Source organism: Chenopodium album, chromosome 11 (genome assembly GCF_948465745.1).
Source record: "Chenopodium album chromosome 11, dcCheAlbu1.1, whole genome shotgun sequence".
NCBI classification, from domain to species: Eukaryota; Viridiplantae; Streptophyta; class Magnoliopsida; order Caryophyllales; family Amaranthaceae; genus Chenopodium; species Chenopodium album.
The window spans coordinates 44,850,149-44,872,731 of record NC_137844.1 but is presented as its reverse complement, the minus strand read 5'-3'; the positions used below and the strand labels follow the sequence as shown (position 1 = coordinate 44,872,731).

The following is a 22,583-nucleotide window of genomic DNA, read 5'->3' as shown; positions in this document are numbered from 1 at the left end:
AAAAAAGATACTATGAAATAATATTTTAATTTATTATTGAAAAAATGATCTTAAATACAACAAACACATTCTATAAAATAATTTATTATTGACAGCAAATAAACCTCGCTCGATTCTGTTTAACAATTGCTTCCATTACAATGGAACCCATAAACACTCCTGCAATTAAATATAACATTTCACAAGAAACAATTTTAAAATAAACAAAACCAAAGCCAACATACAAATTAATCTATTAATCTAAAAGATTTACCCATTCAAATCAATCTTTATAAAACTTTTAATGTTTACCCAAAATCAATTTTCTTCAAAATCAAACAATGAAAACCCTAAATTATCAAAATCATCAAATTAGGAAATTTAAACGAAATAATTCAACAACAAACAAGATTACCAGTGAATACTTGTAACTAATTAACAAAATTGATATCCACACTTGAATAATTTCTTCACAATTCGTTCCCTTATTTAAATTGGTATGTTCTTCGCCAAAGAATTTTAGGGGAAAAGATGAAATTTTGGGGAGAAGATGATAACTTAATTGTGTATCATCTATTAATTGCATTAATTGTTTGGCGCCCAGTTAAATTTTTGCCGCTCACCTTCCTCACAATGGCGCTCGGCCTGAAAATTTTGCCGCTCTTCTTTCCCTCTTATTTTTTTTCCATTCCCTCTTCTTTTTTCCCCTTCCCTAACTTCAATGCAGGGTTGGCGAAAACTAATTGGTGGTGTATAAAATGCTTTCGTACACCATGTGTACCCCTAGCTTTTACCAGGACGAGTAGTACAAATAAATTATAAATTTTATTGAAATTGAGTCATTGTACATAGATGACAGTTATGAAGGGAGAATACAATTCCCCAACTTTTAAAAAAAAAAAACAAAATTAATTTTTTTTAATACCTCATTCAAGATCAAGAAACAGAGACGGAAATAATTTTCCAAAATAAATTAAACAATGGTAAAAAAAACCAAGCATAATTCAATCAGTCAACTCATCACACCAGAAAAGGTAATGACTAAACTCACTAAAGAGGTAGAACAAGCAGTAACTAATAACAGGAACAGATGAGAATAAAGCTTTAGACGTTAATGACATTGAGTTGAATAGTTACAATAACCCTTCTACTCTACCGCTACTTAACGCTCCATATGGTTATTATCAGGCACGCCAATTATCTCACTGTCCAATCTAACAATTGACGCTATATATAAGCTATATACCAAGCTACATCCTCCTCGATAGTTCATGGCATTGGCAAAAATTATATAAACCAGAAATCTAGTACACAATATGTTTATGGACACAAAATAATGATTTTTTTTTTTTTCTAAGGTGGCAATTTTGAATACCATTAAGTCTGTTGAGCTGCTCATCGAGTTATAGTCACCATTGATATGTGAATGACTCCATACAATTTGAACAAAATCTAGTATTTGAAGTTTTGACAGTGCAGCAACTCAACCACAGCAGCAACCACACCCTTCCCCTCGGCAGTGATGTCTAACCTAGGTTCTTCAATCTTCCTGCTCAAAAGTTTATCAAGCTCCCCTCGCAATTTCTGAGGAATCATGGCGTCAGTCACATTCAATCAAATAGCAATGTAGGGGAAGGAAAAAGAAAACAAAAACTAAATAAAAAGGAGAGGGGGGTGGGGGGGAACAAGCTTTTACCTTCATCAATTCTAACACACTTTTTGAAGCCGAAAAATGAAGGTAACCCCCAAGCATCTCAATTCCTTCTCCAGATTTACTAGGAAGGAGACTACCACCAAATAGAAGAAGAGCATAGTCGGATATATTAGTTGAATCACGAATGAATATGCTAGTTGTCTTCACCTTCTCACTGTAAACCATATACGGCAATGGAAAAAGATGAACACCAGCATTGACAGAAGCAGGATGAATGTCAACTTGCCCAACTTCTTTAGTATAAAATGCTGTCCTCTTTCCTCTTCTCTTACATTGAACAACATTAGGGTAAAGCCCAGCACAGAGGATAGCGCAGACCATCTCCATATCATGACTATACTGGTTATAAGCCTGCATGATCGCATAAATCTAGGTTTTAGAAGATTTAAGGGGATTGAATGTGTCAGCTTCAACTGAAGAAAACACAGATGCAGCATGCAGACAACTAACTAGATATATCAACAGTTTAATAATCCCTCCATCTCTAACAGATTGCCCCAAACTCTCAATTTTACTTTTAAAGAAGCAACACATTTTTTGTATACATAGGTGGACACAATTATTGATGAGGAGAGAGATAGAGAGAGCAAGAAAGGTTGCAACTTGCAAATGAGATAATTTACCACATAAGGTATAAAGCAATCTTTTAGGGACATCTTTTTTTAGTATATGGGGGAATCTTTTAGGGTCGGAGGGAGTACCTTCACCTGCCTTTTATTACAAGCAGTGTTTCACATTCATATCTACAAAATTGTTTATGAGAAACTTGTCTGAATCAACCAAAATTTTATTCAGAGCTTGGACTCTTAATATAGATTTGATGTAAGATGCCACCATCTACCTCTACCCCAAACCCAATCTTTACTAGCCTTGTCCTTTTAAATGCATCATTTTGACTAATGAAGATAAATATCTATCAGACACAAAAGTTCTGGAGAAAAATGATTTCAAATGTCTTCCTACTGCATGTGAATCCAAAATGTCATAATTAGAGAAACAATTGAGTTAAAAGGCTCACATTAGGACCCTTTGCCTTGTCCACAAAGCCGATGTCTGAAAGTAGATCTACAAACTGTTTCCGCATATCATCCATCATTTGCAGAGTTACTGGTGACAAGAAGTTCTCCCAGCAATATGATCTGTCTGTCCTACTGCATTTTGCTTCTTTCCACCCTTCAAATGCTTTTAAAAGTGCTATATGGTCACTGCAAAAAGCACATCACACAATAAAATAAAACAATAAGAACCTTCTATGGACATTTTTCTTTACAAAGTTCATCAACCAGCTTAGAGTTTATTAATAAAACTTAGGGCCATACCTACAAGAATCGCCGGCAAAAGATCTCTTTGCAGCATCAGCTTCCTCCTTCCTATTAATTGGCAAGACAAATGGATTACGATAAGCAAGAGCAGCAGCAATTGTCAAAGCCGGATTCAGGCATTGAAATATCGATCCCATGAGCAGCATCTTCCCAATATTTGGTTCCAAAGGCAGAGTGCAGAGATGTCGGCCTGTTCAATAAATCACATAGATATTCAAAGGTAATTATTATTGGAGAATGAGCTCTAATACTCCAGCCGTTTTGAAAACACTTCGAATAGTTACTTGGGCAAAGAGATTTGGAAATAAGCTGATGAGATGTCTCAATTATTTATTTAATTTAATGAGAAATAATGGGGAATTACTTATCAGAAAAGTAGATATGATAGAAAATTAATTGAATATGAGAGCGATTAGGGCCCTAATTGTTTTTGTAATGGAAAAGGAGATGTACTGTGTATTAAAATAATAATATGGTCTATTCCAAACAACAAGTGTTTGAACTTGGGACGGACAAATAAAGGAAAGTGCTCGAACTAGTTTGAGATGGAGGGGGCAGTTTCTTTTCTTCACAGAACTCTTTATACAGAGAAAAAATAATAATAATTATATGATAAAAAGCCACGAGTCTCTAATTCATAATTTTCATGTTGTAACTCAATTTTCAATAATAGTATCAAGAATGTCAGTGTGACACATTGTACAAGTACATCAAAGTTGATCAAAACATATTTTAAATAAGCCTTAGTCCCAAAATGATTTAGGGTCGTCTAACATAAATGATAAGGACACGTCTGACAAAGAAAAGAACTTAACCATTTAACCAGTTGAAAAAGTTTGAAAAAAAAGTGTAAAGTGAGAAAAAGATAGAGCATCCAAAAAAATAAAATTTAAGAAAGTTTTAAAGGAGTTGTAAAAACATAATGGTTTGAGAATACTTTAGCAAAGAAAATCAGTAAAGTTAATAAAAATATGATTGAATAAAATAATAAAGTAAATGTTAAAATAAAACAAAGTATATATATAATTACGACGTGTTGACGTGAATTTTCTCCCACACCGCGCTATCCAACACCATATTTTCCTCGAAAATACTTGAATCATTTTCAATCAACTTCTAAGTTTTCTTAGGTCATCCTCTACCCCTCGCGATCCCAACACTTTGCAATTCTTAAAGCCTCCTTACTAGAGCCTCACTTGGTCTCCTTCTCCCAAACATCTCCAGACCTCAATAGGAATGTCATCAGGCTCAACTGCTTTCTTCAATCTCATCTTTTTGTAATGCCATTTTGAATCCTCTCTTTTGAATCCTTCGCATAAACTCCCAATATCATGAGGGACACTTGTATGACCAATATCTCGGGTTTGATCTAAATTGAATAGACTATCAAAGTAAGACCTCTATTTATTATCTCCTCATCTCCCACAAGAAAGTCACATGGCACATTAGACTAACACTTTAACTCACATTATCTTCAAACAAAAAGGATTTAGGTTAAATGAACATGGATCTAGGAAAAATACTGATAACGAATAGCAAGTGATTTGCTATACACCCACCAGGCCACCAGATATACCAAATTACGAATTGTAAGCTTCACTAATAAAAGAAGGAAGAAGATTAATTCTGGAAATGAAAATCTGGAAATGAAAATTAATCCTGGAAATGGAAACTAAATGGTGATTGACAAATTAGTAGCTTTAAGAGTAAGAAGATGAACTGATGAAAGGCGGGAGGGATTTTTTGGGGAGGTTAGGAGGTTCCTTATGCTACAAGGAAGAGGAAAGAGAAGTAGATTTAATCAGAAAGTAATATTTTATCATCTCTATAGTGAGAGAAATAGTTCTGGAGTCAAACCAGCAAAGAAAAGGCTTCTTATAGGTCGATCCAGCTGGGACTATCCTATCAAAGACTAGAAGTTGCAATTGCATGCTAATCAATCAAAGCTCATTATGCATGCAATTATACAGTAATACTCTCCACCACGCTCATGATACACCCACACATATTGTGCTCATTGATTATTCTGCCAAATGAAGAAATGTACCAGAAAGAATAAATAAATTTTAAAAAAAAATTAAAGCCTTGGGTGTATGATGAATATTAGAAATTTGCACAATATAAGCAATATCATTATTTTGGTGTATGCCATCACCTTTATCACTAAATTTTATTTGCAAGTATGAATTCATAGAGGGGTCAAATAACATAGAGCAAGAGTCTTGTAAAGTTTCATTTTTTTTAGATTTCTTTAATCTGCCATGGACTAGAGACACAAGTAAAAAAAATCCAGGTTTTTGGTCACCAAGGTCAAATCTTTACGGCCTATCCAAGTTCAGGATGGTGCCTATGTCAATATGATTGATTATGGCTTCCAGTTGAACACTAATTCAGTATCGTTATTAAGGGAAATAAGAACCAACATGGCTGCAGTAACAAGGAGGTAGAGCTATGGTGGTGCAATATGAACACGAAGATGTAACCACAAGTTGGGTTTAGTGAATTATCTTCACAATCTTTATCAAGACTTCACTAACAGTGAACAAGTAATCATAACATTTGACAAAGAGCAGAAACAAAAATGAGAAGGCGGAAATTTGAGATAGGCAAGAATTATTACTCAACCCAGAAACATAAAAATACTCAACCTTTAGCCAACTCATGCAAGGTTGAATTTCCAAACAAAGTTCTCGTCAGATGATATTTAGGTACATTCAGCACATACATAGAATCAGCACACAAAAAAATAAGCAAAAGACATAAAACAATCATTGTACATACCAAGAGGAGTAAGCTCTTCCCTTTCATCTAAAGCTCCAATTGTCTTCAGAAGTTCAATCGCATTTTCAACAGAGAGAGAATCCGGTGGCTGAAGTGCTTTTGCTAAGAATGACCCCACAGTTCCAAGTTGCAAACTCTTTATGTTTAAACAAAGTTCTTGCAAAGGTGTCCGAAGAATTTCTGGTAACTGATATTGAGGCATTGCATCATAAACAAGTTTTGGATACAGCCTATAACAAACTCCAGGCTGCACTCGACCAGCACGACCTCGTCTCTGTTATATTTTCAACCATAATGAAAAATGGGTTAATAAATGTTAAAAATTCAGAAAAGTTGCTTTAAATTCTAACAAACATTACGACGTTGAATCTGAACCTGATGTGCTGACGCTTTTGAGATCCATGACGGCAACAAGCAAGCTAGCTTGTTCAAAGCATCATAACTAGTTTCCTTTGCCTTTCCGCAGTCAACAACATAAACTACATCATCAATAGTAATGCTACTCTCTGCAATATTTGTAGCAAGAACAATTTTCCTGCAAAAAAAAGATAAAAAAAATCATAGGATTTAGCAGGTGCATTTTTGAGAAGATAGAAGAGCCATGCAGTAAATTAGATAATAACAGAAATACCTCAAATAACAGAGAAAAAACAAGTATAACCCATTCAATCAGAGTAGTAAACGAAAAAATTGCTTTAAACAGACTAAAATGCATGCTGAAGAGGGCTGAGGACTGGCATAAAAGAGTATCACTACTTCCTATATCAGCGCCAAGCAAAAATACACTTTTGATAAAGAAAAAGTCCAGTAGCTTAGATTTCTTTAATACTTCCTCCATTTTTTTTCTTTTGTAAAATATCTTCGGTGGTCAAACTTTACAGACTTTGACTGTATATTTTTACAAATGTAATAAAAATTAATCATCACTTGAGAATTTTTTAGATGAGTTTTAATTTGTAGTTCTAAACAACATTTATTACTTATATGTAATAAAGATGTTGGTCAAAGTTTCCATAATATCCTGGTAAAAAATAAAAATGCAATTGATTAAGAACAAAAGATGTTGGTCAAAGTTTGCATAGTATCCTGATAAAGTCTTAATTGGAAAAAGTTGTGATACATGAAGTAATTAGAGACTTAGAGGACAAGGATTTCACAATCAAGAGAAAACAGCAGCTGTCGCTGCAATTGGGTCTGTCCTTCAAGCAACAATTGAATATCTTGCTCCAGATAAGAATTCCACCCATCAGGAAGGTGAGGTATCCTTACATGTATGGAGGAATTTAAGGACTTCAGATATAAGTCAGTAGTATAGTAGCATGACTGGAGTAAGTACAAGATGCCACAGTATCTCTCTTACACCCCCATACCTCTATTCGACCTTTGTGAAATGATTAATGTTTTTTTTTTTTTATTTTTTTTTTTAATTTTTTTTTTTTTTATATCCAATGGATGATCAAAACATCTTCAACGGTTGAATAAACCAAGAATACTGAAATTTTTCTCCTGCAACATATAGCACATCTTAATTCTGACTTCTAAGAAGGTAGCAACACTGAGAATGCATCACAGGTACCGTGTTCTTCCATTAGCATGAGAAGTATGGACTTACTAGTCTTCCAAGTTATCTTGTGTTGGTATCTTCCTTTGTTTCATTATGAAGACAAAACCAAGAGTTTGCAAATGATTTCAATCAATCTAATGGGACCATCCATAATACAATACCTTATTTCAGATCATCAGATATCCAGACCAGTAGACCACCTTGTCCTTTTAAACAATGATGCCCAATAACATCATTACAACCCAAAACGGATGAAGATTTTACTCAAATGATAAACATAAAAAAAAAAAATAAAAAAAATAAAAAAAATAAAAAAATAAAAAAATATTCTAACTATTTTTACTCCCTTTAAGTGAGCACCTCATTGTTGACGGTAAACTTTCCATACAAATAACCTCCAAAATTCATACCAAAGAGAAAGTTGGAAATTGAAGATTGGAGATTCTTCTGTCATTTATCTGAAACTTACTCCCTCAAATATTTACTTTTCTTTTCTTTTCTTTTTTCTTTTTTTTTTTTATTCTTTTTGGGTTCCAAATTGACTTTTGCTTATTTCACAAGTCTTATATTGATCATATATTACTACATTTAAAATTAAAATAAAATAAAATAAATCTTTAATACAACAATATTTTATTATTTTTACTTCTATATAAGGTATATACATTGATGGTCAAAGTTGCAACATTGGCAAATGTGAGTCCATATGGAACAATTAAACAAGAGTAATATCAAAGACGAGTAAAAAAAGAAAAGAGTGAGAAATAAACCGGGGAAAATAAGGGAGGGAAGGAGAAGGAGAAAGAGGGGAACCCACCATTGCAAAGAAAGAGAACAATGAGGCAGATAGAAAGGGACTGAGAAAGAAGAGAGTAGCCAAGAGGAATACAGCCATGTCAGACAGGAACCCTTCTCCAGAAACCAATTTCTAAACCAACTATTGGCCCATTTGGCAGGTAGAAATGGTGGTGATGGGAATGAATTTTAAGTGTAATCTTGCAAGAAAATTGTCATCTTAATGTCTCTGGTAATGCAACTCCCAAATGGTATTGAGTGCTAATGAAAATTTATGAAGAAAAAGAGATACTCTGAGGTGAAGGAGCATAACCATCATTTACTACCACTTACCAAATGGTGCATACATGTAGTTTCCACTTTTTCCCTTCTATTAACAAAAACTGAGCAATAGATTTTTTTCATTTCAATGCTAATAGCGAACATTTCCTTTTTTTTTTTTTTTTTTTTTTTGTACCTCCAGGGGAAAAATCTGAATATACCATAACCATAACGATCACTTAATAACTTATAATGCTTAAAGGTTTGGGATGGAGGAAGCCCCTCTATTCTGAGACAAGGACTCTTCCAGGTAGAATGCAGTTTCTTGGTTTCTTAAACTAGATCATACATGGCAAACACAGCAAAAAGAAAAAAAGAAAAAAAAAAAAAATAGTAAGCCATTTACATTGAGATGTACTTCGTATTAGATTACGAATCAAAAAAATAAAGAATAGATCCTACACTAAAGGGAAAAAAAACAATATGGCCACTTAATTACAAAGATCAAGAGTCAAAGCTAACCTTGTATTTGCAGGTGGTTTATCAAAAATTTCACGTTGATTAACAGTTGGCATTGAACCATGTAAAGGGAGAACAAGAAACTTCGTTGTGTCTCCAAGAAAATTGTTCGCCTTAATGCTGTCAAGTAACTTGGAAATTTCATCCCAGCCAGTGAGAAATACAAGTATTGCCCCTTCACCCTCATGCCGACATATATGCTCAATTGTTGATTCCACCTACAAGCAGATCAAACAAAAGAACTAACGGAGGTTTCACATAGATGTCACGCAAAAGTCAATTGAAAAGAACATGAAAATTTAAGTCTTTTATCACCTAAAGAAAGAGGTACAGCATATTAAATAGAAGATAAAACTCGATATCCTTGTAAAAGTCAATTCATTTCATATATATTACGCAATCACTGGTATATCCAATTACCATAAGCAGCTTCATAAAATAAAATATTAATATGAAAACATTGTTGTCATGACATTGTTCAGAGACAATTACCAATTACAAAGATCATGATCCAAAAGCTTAAACCTAGTGAAAACAAAGGCGCCAAACCATAAACTGACAGAAAGCAAAAGAATGAGCGAAATTTTCTTTCTGAAGTGCATTTCATTAATAGACAATGTATGCTCAGAAAAGATTTACTAATATATCTTCTTTTAATTTGAAGACCATGAATTTCATCGTAACTAAGTTGTTTTAAGCAAGAAGGAAAGCATACTAGTCACATGACAGGTAGCAATCTTATTAAATACTCACAAGACTCAGATCAAGCTGCACACTAGACCAGGCTTCAAGAGACTTTCTTGTATTGATGGTGTAACTCCGGTAATGTGAATCAATGTCAACATCCTGACCAAAAAAAAAAAGTGAAGACAAATACATCAGTATCATTTTTAGAAATATAATCAACAGGCAACAAAACTATAAACAAATCCAAAAGTAAAAATTTCAATATATTACATCAACAATGTCACTCACCATAGAAACAAAAGTAAAGGGAGGTAATTAGAAAGAATTCAGGCTACAGTATCATTGAAATTGTAGATGACAAGAGAACAGTGGAATCTATATACCTATACTAAGATAATCAATCAGAAAATAGCATATCCGTTGTCTCATTTTACAGTCTCTATTAAAGTAATTGATAAGTTAGAGAACTGAGGCAATTCTCTTAATTCTAGATTCAGAGGAGAGCACACAATATTTTGTAGTTGGGATTTAGGGCTCAGCTTGCAAACCTACAAAGCTGTAGAATTCCACACTGTGAAAACCAGAAAAATTGATTCAGAAAATGACTCTGGCAAGTTCTCTCAGAATTTAAATCCTACTTCGTATGTCACAAAGCAATCAAGCATACTACAAATAACCCGTGGAAAGTAATTAACCATATAAAAGTGATTGTGATGGATGTTGTTATAGCTAATAATTATCTTATTTACTTCCCATTCTTCATCATCATAGTCAAGCAATCACACGTACTGGTCCCATATCATATTTTCTAAAGTCGATAGTGCATTCCATTTCATGGATCTTTCAAATATCATGGTGTTTGGACCCCTCAAGAGGGCCCAATTCCAGCAAATAGTGAAATTACTAAAATACCCTTAGGGATAAAATTACCAAAATACCCGGTGCAAACCTACAGTGTGCTCATACACGCCTAAACCCTAATCAGGAATGTTTTACCTCTCCATATAAACGATGCTAGGTCGCTCGCCCAGTGGCATAAAGGGCACCTCGTGCCATAGGGCAACAAGAAGATGAGGGCACCTTGTGCCATGGGGCGACAAGGGTACCTCGTGCCTTTGGGCAACTAGGGCACCTCGTGCTTATGGGCGACAACGGTGCCTTGTCTTTTCACGAGAGAATTTGAGAGCTAACTTTTTAGGTGCCTATGGGCGACGAGGGCGTCTCTAGCCCTTCACAAGGGCACAACCCTCTAGTTGTTAACATACACTAGGCCATCCGCCTGTACTCCATAGAGGTTCCCATGGTTCCAACAGGAACTTAAACATCCAGATTTACATCGCATCACTCATCCATGTGCCCAAACAAATAGGACTTACATTGCCCACCTTGCTTACTCATCATGAAGATGAAGTCAAGCACACAAGATCAAACACTTAGCAATTCACGAGAATTGGGCATTTGTGCATAACTCCCAATCTCAACCGCACTAACTCCATTGGGTTATCCCCTATTTCAATTTGAATTCTCGGAATCCTAACATGATTTGCAAGGGCCTTTACCACACTTGTGTTATTCGTTTCATGGGGGGCAGGGTCCATTCCCTTGTAGTGCCACTAGTTCCTTCGACATCATCCCATATTCCCATTAGCAATTCACGAGAATTGGGCATTTAGGCGTAACTCTCAATCTCAACCGCGCTAACTCCATTGGGTTATCCTCTATTTCAATTTGAATTCTCGAAATCCTAACATGATTTGCAAGGGCCTTTGCCTTAAGGTCTTAACGCCCACACCCTAATTCACTATATTCAAAACCAAGTTTGTAATTAAAGGGAAAAGTGGCATATTCGATTACAAGTAGAGTTTAATGCCCACATTTGGCATATATCTCGTTGAATTACTATGCTACATAGTCCTCTCAAGGCACTAAAGACTACAACATCATTCTAATGTAGCATAAACTTCATTAATCCCAAAGCATCATACAAAATGCATATGTGCAATGAAAGCAGAAATCAAAACCCAATAAAAAGGAAAGATGATACGTTAACTTAAGTAAACAAACAAGGAAACCAAGAAAGCATATCTTGAACCAAAGGAGAGTATAGCATGAACTAAGACTTGAGTAGGATTCAGGGGTGGTTGGATTGTACTCCAACAAAGAAATTGTTAAGTTCCCTTCATCGCCACTAAAACAATACCCTTCCAACTTACCAAAGTCCCAGACTTGGTCCCTGCAGCATCCTCATCTTCTTCCTTATAATCTGATAACAATATCACCTCAACCGACTTAGCCGCATCTTTGAGTACGTTAGTCGCCATAGCTACCTCCTGGTACTTCTCCTTTGGTACAGAGTATCCTGGTTGCTTTGCAATGGAGCATCAACGATCCAACCACCCACACATGAACCTACTGAGGCACTTTGAGAAGCACTTTTGACCAAGGTCCGACAGACGTGAGAAATGAAGTTGTTGCTGACAACCCAAACTCGTCCAAACCATTTCTCCATTGCGGCCCCATGTCGAACATATCTCCTACCTTCAATTGGTTCCACCTAACGATTCAAGACATCTTCAACAAGGTCTCCGAGATAGGTCATTATCTTGGCATACAAGGGATCATCATCTAATACACCCTTAAGCTCCTTCGTAGGATAAGGAGGCACCAAAGACCATTTTCCAAAGGTGGAGTTAGCAAGAGAATAGGGCTTCTTAGCCCCACAAGAACTTGACACTCCCCTTAGGATGTCTCTACAGTTTGCCGACGAGTTCTCTCAGCGATTATCACTGACTTGTGCTTTCCAAGAAATTTTTAAGGCTAACTTTTTTTCATTGACTAAGAACCCATGATGGTGTATGGACCAAGTAGACAAGCCACACACTCACAATAAGCAAAGTTACACATACAAACAAGATAGGACACAAGCACACACCCAAATATGATTAACTTTATAATTTGCGGCTCACAGACTTACAACAAAAATTCTTTCTCTAGAGTTCCCAAAATTCTCTTCCAACAAATGAATGTCAAGGGTGCTCTGAGTATAGCCCAATCAATTTGAAATAACTACCCACTATGCCCACTACATCCATTACTTAGGTAATGGCCCACTACTTTAACTTCTCTTGAATGAATCTAGACTTGTCCACATATATGGGGGAGATCCACTTTCAATAGAGTCAAGGTCAATCAATCAAAGCCTTAATCCCATAAGTGGGTTCGGTTACATGAACCAAAAGTGATTATTCCATGCAGTCATCAGCAAAAATCAATAGAGTCAAGGTAACCGCCGCATAACTATCGCGACCCAATAAGGTCGTGCGCCTAATATTTTCATAGTCATGCATTAGTGGTGATCCTACTACCTATTATCTAGCATAACCACCCACTAGCATAGTGTTCCTACATTTTAGGAACCACCTATGTCGTGGCATAATTTCTAGAACCTCGCATAATCTCCTTAGGATAACTTGCCCACGTCCAAGGATAATTAACCATTAACTTGGTGCTCCTATTTTCTAGGAACCACCTTGCTAAGGGCGTAACTGAAACCAATCGACATTGGCTGTTGGTCAACCTAACCGTTAGTTAGCCCACTAAAATTGGGGGATTTTCTTTTAGAAACTATGCTTAGCCAAGTGCCACATCAACATAACCGTCCCGCCATTTTAGGAAGAGTGGGGCAACGTGGTGGTTACCATAACCGCCTACCATCCCATTAATCAACCTTCCTAGAATCAAGGCAAACGTGTAGACCGTCGGTGAGCAATGAACATGGCTTGACCGATGTCCTACTCGAATCTCGCATGAGTGGGGATTGAGGTGAGTCGTGGCTAAGGGATGGGTGCTTAAGGGACCGTGGGGTGGGATGGTCTGCCACGACTACCACAACTACCTAGTTGGGATCATAAAGTGGGGTTCCTTGATGGTTCACTAAGCCATAGTGTGAGAGCATGTGATTCCCTTGATTCTTGGAAGGTTGAGTAGTGGGATGTGGTTATGAGAACCGCCCACGCTGCCCACTTGGCTAAGCATGGTTCTCGAAAGATAGGACCATGATGTTACTGAATTGACTAGTAGCTAAGTTAACCGATGGTTTCGCGGTTACACCACGAATAAGGCGTTCCTAGGAGTTAGTGATAATTTGGTCCGACGTGCCGAAGAGCAAACTCAAAGTTTATGCATTCTACCAAGATGACAAGGCCACCATCTTGATTAGGAAAAGAAGTTCTGTCCATTGAAATCTTGTTGCCTTGAAAGCTCACTTAGACTAGAGATATCCCAAGGGGAGTGTTGAATCCCAATCGAGCTAAATGGCCCCCGCTGACACCACCTTTGGGCAACGCCCTACAATGCCTTCTCCGAAGACAAGTACCTCGGATTTATTGGATGATAATCCCTTGTATGCCAAGGTGATGACCTATCTTGGAGACCTAAGTGGAGAAGAAAAGGGAGAAGAAAAAACAAACAAACAAACAAACAAAAAAAAAAAAAAAACAACTAAAGCAGGAGGGGGAAAAAAAGACCAGATTAAAAAAAGAAGGTGAAAACATAGCCTAACTATTGTATTATCAAACATTTTGAGAATCTGATGGAAGCTTTCCATCAACTAAGATCACATATCACCAATCCTAGGTCATTATACTTAACAGACATAAAGAATTCACAAGCATAACCTCCACAGCAATTCAGAGAAAAAAATAAAAAATAAAAAATAAAAACATGAGCTCATGCAGCAAAAAATGTGAGATAATAAGAAGAATAATACAAGTAGGAAAAATGATTATCAAAACAGCACAAAAATAACTGGGCAATTGGCAGATTTTTAAAATAATAGAAATTAAAACAGAGCGAAACTACCATAACTTAAATAGTGCCTAGAAAAAAGAAAATGAAGATTTTAGAATATCTACAATATTATTATTGCCATTGTAATAAAAAGTTCCACACCCTTGAACTATATAGAAGTGGAGATGGAAACACAAAATGCTAATCCTCCAAATCCATAAAAAGTCACACTTTAAAGTAATTTTTTAAAATTCCAGAATAGCCATAGTTCCTACTGCCCATCCCCACAACCTTCTGGCGAAATAGGTTTCCCTCACAAAAATCATTTGTATAAAATAGAAAGGGGTAAACTGGTAAAGCAATTGTTTTCAAGAAAGATAAAAGCAGAAGTCCTAAGACAGAAAATTTAGGCATACCTCAAATAATTCAGTTACAGGATCTTTTTTAGAATCCAATTGTTTAACTCGCCGCCTTGAATTGCCCTGGAAATTATCAGATTCTTGTTTGATACGATACCGGGTTTTCTCTAAAACATCTTCCAAAAAGAACTCTTCAACTGGAAAAGTCAGTCCCTGTAAACATGTTAACAAAAAATTAACATGTTTGATCATTCATTCACATAAGTGTACAGATCATTCATCATTAGAATATGTTTATAGTATACACAATACCGGGATATGAATAGTAGGGGCATTCCCAAAATAATGGGAAAATAAGTCAGCATTAATAGTAGCACTCATAAGAATAAGTCGTAAATCTGGACGGCGAGGAAGAAGATCCTTTAATATAATAAGAAGGAAGTCCTCATACATTCCTCTTTCATGAATTTCATCCACTAGCAGATGGCTCACACCAGTTAAATTTGGATCCTGAACCTGTACATTAGCAGAAAATAACAAGTAAGACCAGGACAATCTAAATGCACTCTTCAAGCACACAGAAAACAAGATGCTGGGATACAAAAGAAACCAAGAGATAGATAAAAGCTTACACCCATGCATATAGACTTATAACCAAATACATGAATTTGCATAATTTGCTTCACTAATATAAAAGTGTAAGACTTGATAATATTATACAAGCATACACACAACAACTCGATAGTGAATTAGCAATATATAAATACCATTGAAACCAATGACATTTTCTTAATCTAACTTCACCTTGCCAATCAAAATTGGTAGGAGATAGGAATTGGGCATTCCTTTAATCTCCCATTAGTTACCGGATAATGTCATAGATGAATATGCACAATTCCTGTACTTAAATCAGCATATTCAATGCGGCTTTGGCTATCATAACGATAGAACTAACGAAAAATATTGACATGTGAATGATTCTTCAATTTTCAATTACTTTCATGTGAATGACCAAAGAACTACACTGACACAGACATACGTAATAACTCAAATGTAAAACTGCTGCAAGAAAAACATCTCAATGATTCATATATTAATAAAAATTACAATCATGTAAGAACATTTTCCCCAAGCAAAATTTGTAAGCTCAAGCTCAACTATATGAAGAAAGCTATACAGGCATCACCACATTATGGAACCATAGCTTAACAAAGCTATCAGTCAAACCTCAGCTAATACTGTCAGTAAATTACCAAGATACCAGGGGGAATCAAACTCAGATAATTGTGGGGGTTTTCATGGTATTCTGATTGCTATGAGGTATTTAAGTATTACATTATAATGCCAATACCTTAACCTGGATACCTAATCCAATTTGGGTGAAAGCTAGAGCCTTAGTAATGTAAATAGTCCACATACACACAAATAACTTTCTATGTATATAACCTTACATGTTGAGACTGAGTAAAGGAAGATAATAAAGACACACTTCATTACACACCAGAGCCGCATATAATAATCCATAAAATGATCAATAGAAGCTACCAATTGTCTGAGTAAAACTCCTGTTGTGCAGAACAATAACCGTGTCCGTGCAGAACGTTTTGTCTCCAGACGTATTTGATAGCCAACAGTGTCACCAAGATTCTCTCCCCTTTCAGATGATATACGAGCAGCAACAGATATAGCTGATATACGACGTGGTTGTGTACATATTATGCTGCAATCAGCACCACGCAGCAACGAAATCTCCTCTTCTAAAATGAACTGCGGGAGCTGGGTTGTTTTACCACAGCCAGTCTCCCCTGACACAACTAGGACCTACAATAACAAAAACAAAACAAATCATGTGAAATAATTTCAGGAAAAATTTTGCTTAGTTCTGTAAATTAATAGTCAAACGCAGAAACTAAGTACTCCCTCAGCCCTTATGGTATGCAAAAAAGTACATATTGCACTTTTTAATGTTTTATAAAATGGGCCAGATTAAAAAAATAAATAAATTGGAGAGCCAACAGAGCTTTGATAAGAGACAGAGAGAGTACAACAAAAGGACCACATGACTAAAAGGATATTGTTGCATAATTTAAGGGACAGGAGGAGTAATAATTCAATGCATGTAGCAAACACTCCATACATTCCTTATCTAAGAAGGTATAGAGGACAAAAGGACAAGGAAAGAGATCAATTCATGTTGCAACTAAATATCAGAGCATATAAGACTAATGAAGCCTCTGCAATAAAAATCTGCTTTCAAGTAACTCAAGAGAAAGAGATAATATTAAGTTTTTAACCAAAATAAGAATTCTAAATAAAGTTATGAGACAAAAACCTCGATTAATAAATAATAAGGGAGATCTAGAGTTCAAAAATCAAGTATCCAAAGTATTTCATTCATGCATAAACAGGTATCTTAATTCAAATAATATTAAGGTAAAATATATCAGAATGCAATAAAAGAAGCTAGCTATATTCTACATACTGTAGCCAATCACACCACCACCCCGTAATAATAGGTTTACCCAAACTACAGAAAAAAAAAAAAAAAAAAAAAACCCACCTGATTTTTAGCAACAGCTTTTAGAAATTCAGTTCTCACATTGAAAGCAGGGAGCTTTGCTCTGAACGACTGCATGGCTTGTACATTTGCACTTGCCTAAAAACAAACAAAAATGAAATGTTTCAGAGATTGCAGAACGTACTCAGGAGTCAGGATCACAAGATATGATTTCTATAGGTTGAGATTGCAGTGAATTAGTAATCATGATGGAAGGGAAACAAAATCACATGAAGACAAACCTTCAACTTCTCTTCCTGCTGCTTGAGTGCAGCACTGATTTTATCCTTATCAACATTACTCTCTAAAACGGACACTGGTTTCACAAAGCTTTTTCCTGACGGTGAATTCTTAGAAGTTTGAGAAGATGCACCAGTGGAATTTTCAGTAGAACTTTCACCTTTAGAGGTATCCAATAGTGATCCAACCCGCCTCTCAATGTCTGTAGACATCCGTATCTGTATAGTATTTGTAAATTAAAGTAAAAGATCAGCCAGAAAAAAAATAAAATAAAATTTACATCCACTTTTTGCAATCATACCTCCTTCTGCGTGGATCCATGACGTTCATCTAGATCTGCACGATAATTTGGTAAAGGGACTTTGCTCACAACAAGTGTCTTTCCTTTGTTATATGCATGGCTTTCTTCCCACAAACGCCAAACAAGGAGAGAAATGGAAAACGAAGCAACCACCATATACGATTTCAAGGAGAAAAAAATCAGTTAGGTCAGCTATTCTAAAAACACAGGCTACTTTTGCCAAGATAAACCAACATTTATAATCTGAATGATTCATGAACTTTGTAGTACCATAATCTAAAATATATAAACAATGGACACTCATCTAATGTAATGTCACAGAAACATAATGCGTGGGTAGGGGTGGGGCATTAAAAATCGCCTATTAGAAAAATTGTAAGTCGACTCAGATATTTAATAGCACACATTAGTGAGATTCTCTTTCCTACCATGTATCAAAATATAAGCACAGGAATAGAATATTTCGAGATCAACAAGGTTTTTGGTGCCTTGCTAAGAGACATATCTGAGGCCAATGACAAAGCTTCAGAAGGAGTCCTTAGTACCCCCCCCCCCCCCACCCACCCAAACACACCCCCCCCCCCCCCCTCTTCTCTCTTCCTAGATATGACCTTAGATATACAGAAAAATCAAGGAGAAAAGTTCTAAAGATATGATGAAGCTTAATAAACACATGTATGAAAGATCATCAACAGAATTGCTGAAGACTACAACACAAGGAATAATTACATTAAATAGAAGGGGGGCAGAAAATTTAGGAAAGTTTGATTAAATACAAGAACAAGGACAGTGTTTGTCTTGAGTAAATGGTTATAGTTTAAAAGGATTTAGAAATGTGATAGGATTCTAAGTTCTAACAAAGTCTTAAAGTCGAACATAGATATGATGGTGGTCATATTGTTTGAGCTCAAGATTTATTGCCAAAATTGGAATGAAGCTTGTGGATGCAAACTTCCCAAACACTGTAAAGTCCCCTAAACACTGTAAAGTCGGTTATACTCAACTATGGTTTATCTGGGATCAAACCCAGGGTAGATATTGTTTGTATATGATATTGTATTAGTGGACGAAAGTAGAGCTGAGTTAATGCTAATTTAGAGTAATGCAGTTACTGGTTAAATTCTCGAGGCTTTAAGGTGAGTTGGACTACTATTGAGTATATGGAGTGAAAACTTTAATACTACTAAGAGGGAGCCAAAAGAGGATGTACTAATGCTGTGATATGAAATGGTAAGGATTTACACCTAAGTTAGTATTGAAGTACCTTGTGTCAATTTTTCAAAGAATGGAGAGCTGGGATTGTAGAGACTTTAGAAGTTGTCAAGATATGCCAAAATAATTTGAATGGAAAAGGTAAAGATAATGTGAAGGAAATTGGTTTGCAAGAGCATGCAGCACTTGATATAAGTGAATGGAGGAAGAGGATCTTCATGGACAGCCACAAGAAATAGATTCTTGGTTCATTCACTCAACCCCATCTATTAATGCTTTGGCATTGGTTTTGTTGTATTCTATCTTTGCCTCTTCATGATGATTATTCTGGACTAACAAGGCCAACGGAAAAGACATGCAAAGAATCTTACACTTAACTTTAGCTACGAACAATAACCCCTTGTTCCAAATCATTCAAAACACCACCAATTGAAAGGCTAGCATGCATATGATTCGGTGACTTTAAACTCATTCTAGTGACTCTGGTCACAGTATATTTTCTTATTCTTTTATAATATACAACTTACCCACACGCAAATCAAACAACAACAACAAAAATCAGTAGGAACAATAAAATATACGAAAGTAAAATACGTGCATACACACAACAAACATCAACATACAACTTCACAAACGCATATCAAACAACAACAACAATCAGCAGAAACACTTGGATACAATGTTTTCAATACATTCCCAACAAAACTATAAAATACTTAAAATGCAATTGCTTACAAGTATAGACCAAGCTGTTGCGCCATGTCAGAGAGAAGTTGTTGATCTTCCCGCCTAAAAAGACGCTTAATTATCAACTCCTGCTCTCCTCCTTTCTGAAATCCTTCCATCTTATTCCACCACTCATTCTCATCCAACACTTCATACTACATCATCAACAACAAACCTCCAATCAATTAATCAACAAAACAAACCCTAAAAATCAATTATACAGTCAAAAATGACAATCTAATCAAACATTAGAAACTTCATAAACACGCAAAAAAAAAAAAAAAAAAAAAAGCAATACTTCACCTCAGCTGCTTTCTGCGCAAGCTTCTGAGCTCGCCAAACAGGGTCCCACCATCGCTGCTCTCCGCCACCGCCTCCACGACCACCAGCGCCGCCACGATTGCCGCCTCCGCCGCGATTTCTGCCGCCGCCGCCTCGACGGCCGCCTTGGAAGTTAGGGCGGGAAGACATGGATGTTGAGAGAGAGCAATGGAGAAGGAGAAGAGGAGGTTTGGAAATGGAGGAAGAGAATGAAGAAGAAGTGAGGTGTTTGAGGAGAGAGAAAGTGGTTGGAACACTTGTTGTGGAGAATGCGAAGCAGCGCATAGACGTTCAATTCGCTTGTGTTTAGTGTGTTGTTGTTGGGAGTTGAGTGCGCCGGTGTTGTGTTGTGTTGTGTTGGCTTGCGAGTGATGCAACTCTCAATTGCTCACAATTGCTCATCATAGCAATTGAAGTTTTTTCAAAATGGGTGTCACATCAACTCGTTGAAAAATGGCCGAAGCGGGGAGATTTTGGGAAATACTGGTTTTTTAGGTTGTCTTGATAGAATTTACAAGTTACAACCTCTATTTTGATTGTTTAGTTTTTTTTTTTTTTTTTAATGAAGGAATACAAAGATATTCAAATGACACTTACAAACAATTAGTAGAAAATCTAAAATTTCAACAAAAGTACAAATCACCTTAGAACGAGTTACATCGCAGATTCGATCAACGATCGCCTTTATACAAAACTTCATCCGAAGCAATACAATCTGTGAGTTAGCACTAATTCGGCTTGAGATCCACGAATGAGTAGTTGTTTTGGTGAAAAAACTTATATGGCCTTTCGAAGACGATGAAATCCTAAATCTTCAATCTTTAGCACACGAACAAACAAAAAAAATAAGCCTAATTGAATAAACACCATCATAAAGATGGGATTATTTATTGAAAACAATTAAAAAGTTTTTTGGGGCTTACCACCGGTAAAAACACCGGTGGAAGCCCCTACAAAAATTTACAATTGAGATCAAAATAAAAGAGATGAAAAAGAAAAAGGAACAAAAAAAAAAGGAGAAGATTGAAAGAAAACCTTTAAAAAAAAAAAAAGTAGAATAAATCTAGCAATGGATGCTAGAAAAACACTCCTAAGGGGAAAACCTAGAGGGAACGAAAAAACCCTCCCAAAGAGAAAAACTGAGAGGGAACTCAACTACCCCTCTATTTTTTTAGTTGACATGTTTTGACTTTAGCATTATTTACTCACTTTTCTTTGATTATGTTTTGTGATTTACGTATAGTATTGAGGGATCTTTTATCTGTAATTAAAAATATTGGTAGTTAAATTAGTGCATCGGCAAGCGTGACTAAAGAAGTGTGTCAACTAAAAAAAAGAGGAATTCTTTTATATTTTGATTTGGAAAAGTGCAAGCACCCTTAGGATAAACTTGATATAAGATTAAGAAATCACAAACGAGTAAATTCATGAAAATTCTACAATTTTTGACATGCATTGCTATGTACCACTAAAGTAATGTATCGCTATGTACCACTAATTTTATTTATCAAATATACTATTTAATATTTGTATATTTAAAAAAATTTCAAATCTAGCTAAGATGGTCAAGTGTTTCCTATTTTCACGCTTTTTTTCAAACTCTTTTTTCTCTTCCCTAATTGCTCAAAATATGATAAAATTTTATTTTCATTTCAATTGTCTTAATTATTGTGCCATATACCATACACAAAGGGATTTAATTCTCCCAAAATATGATAAATGAGTATTTATCAATGGGACAGAGAATATTTGTACAAGTTGTCTATTTTTTTAAGGCGACATGAAAAACAAAATATGAGATCTATTAGTTTGAGCAATTAAGTCATCTTGACTAGAAAGGATGCCTAAAGCACCACAATATTTCTTTTGCCGCATCCAATTTATATGTAGTGCTGTAATTATAGCTTATGTAGGATTTGAACCTACATCTATGTACAAAGGTACATTGCTCTACCATTTGAGCCAATAAGCTTTCAAATTCAAAATAAGTTATTCAATAGAAAATACTACAACACGATTTTAAGAGTACAAAACTAAATCTCCACACGATATGAATTTAATAAGCTAGTATAAACTTACATAAGAGCAATTGAGCAAACACTTGTTTTGGCAACACGACACTTACATTCAAACCCCAAAGCTTTTGAATAGTTATTACCTATGATAATCATATATCACTTGATTATGAAGGGATCAATCATTATAGATGACAATAATTTCTTCAGATTTCGATCTTAAGAGTTTATAATCACAAGTGAGTTTCAAAACTTTGGAAAAACCAAGAAGAAGCAATAAAAGACATACAATAATTCTAGAGTTGCAAGTTTGCAACAGCACTCTAGCCACTATGTATTTATACAGGAGCATTAGGTGTGTCCTTTCAAAAGCAAAAAACATCCGACGACATTCTTGTAGATATTCACTTTCAAAAGTAATCCCACCAAATATCTAATAGGC

The 22,583-nt window shown here is 35.6% G+C and overlaps 1 protein-coding gene across 1 annotated transcript; it reads right to left on the bottom strand.

The window, feature by feature from the left end:
• Positions 1-1,050: 1,050 nt before the first annotated feature.
• Positions 1,051-20,445, bottom strand: LOC145568942 (DExH-box ATP-dependent RNA helicase DExH1-like). Its single transcript, XM_081628323.1, has 16 exons — positions 20,109-20,445; positions 19,815-19,960; positions 17,868-17,967; positions 17,569-17,784; positions 17,330-17,425; positions 16,315-16,590; positions 15,082-15,285; positions 14,827-14,982; positions 9,689-9,781; positions 8,939-9,153; positions 6,172-6,331; positions 5,797-6,070; positions 3,013-3,205; positions 2,712-2,898; positions 1,676-2,044; positions 1,051-1,563 (listed from the first exon to the last, which is right to left on the bottom strand). The coding sequence occupies exons 1-16, from the start codon at positions 20,409-20,411 to the stop codon at positions 1,432-1,434; spliced, it is 3,120 nt and encodes a 1,039-aa protein (XP_081484449.1). The 5' UTR covers positions 20,412-20,445; the 3' UTR covers positions 1,051-1,431.
• Positions 20,446-22,583: the final 2,138 nt, after the last annotated feature.

Excerpts from the sequence above, each read along its gene's own strand:
- LOC145568942 (XM_081628323.1), bottom strand. The coding sequence starts at position 20,411 with ATGCGCTGCTTCGCATTCTCCACAACAAGTGTTCCAACCACTTTCTCT. Across the intron at positions 9,782-14,826 it reads CTGTAACTGAATTATTTGAG|GATGTTGACATTGATTCACA; the intron begins GTATGCCTAAAT and ends TTTTTTGGTCAG. Across the intron at positions 2,899-3,012 it reads TTTGCCGGCGATTCTTGTAG|TGACCATATAGCACTTTTAA; the intron begins GTATGGCCCTAA and ends TGCTTTTTGCAG.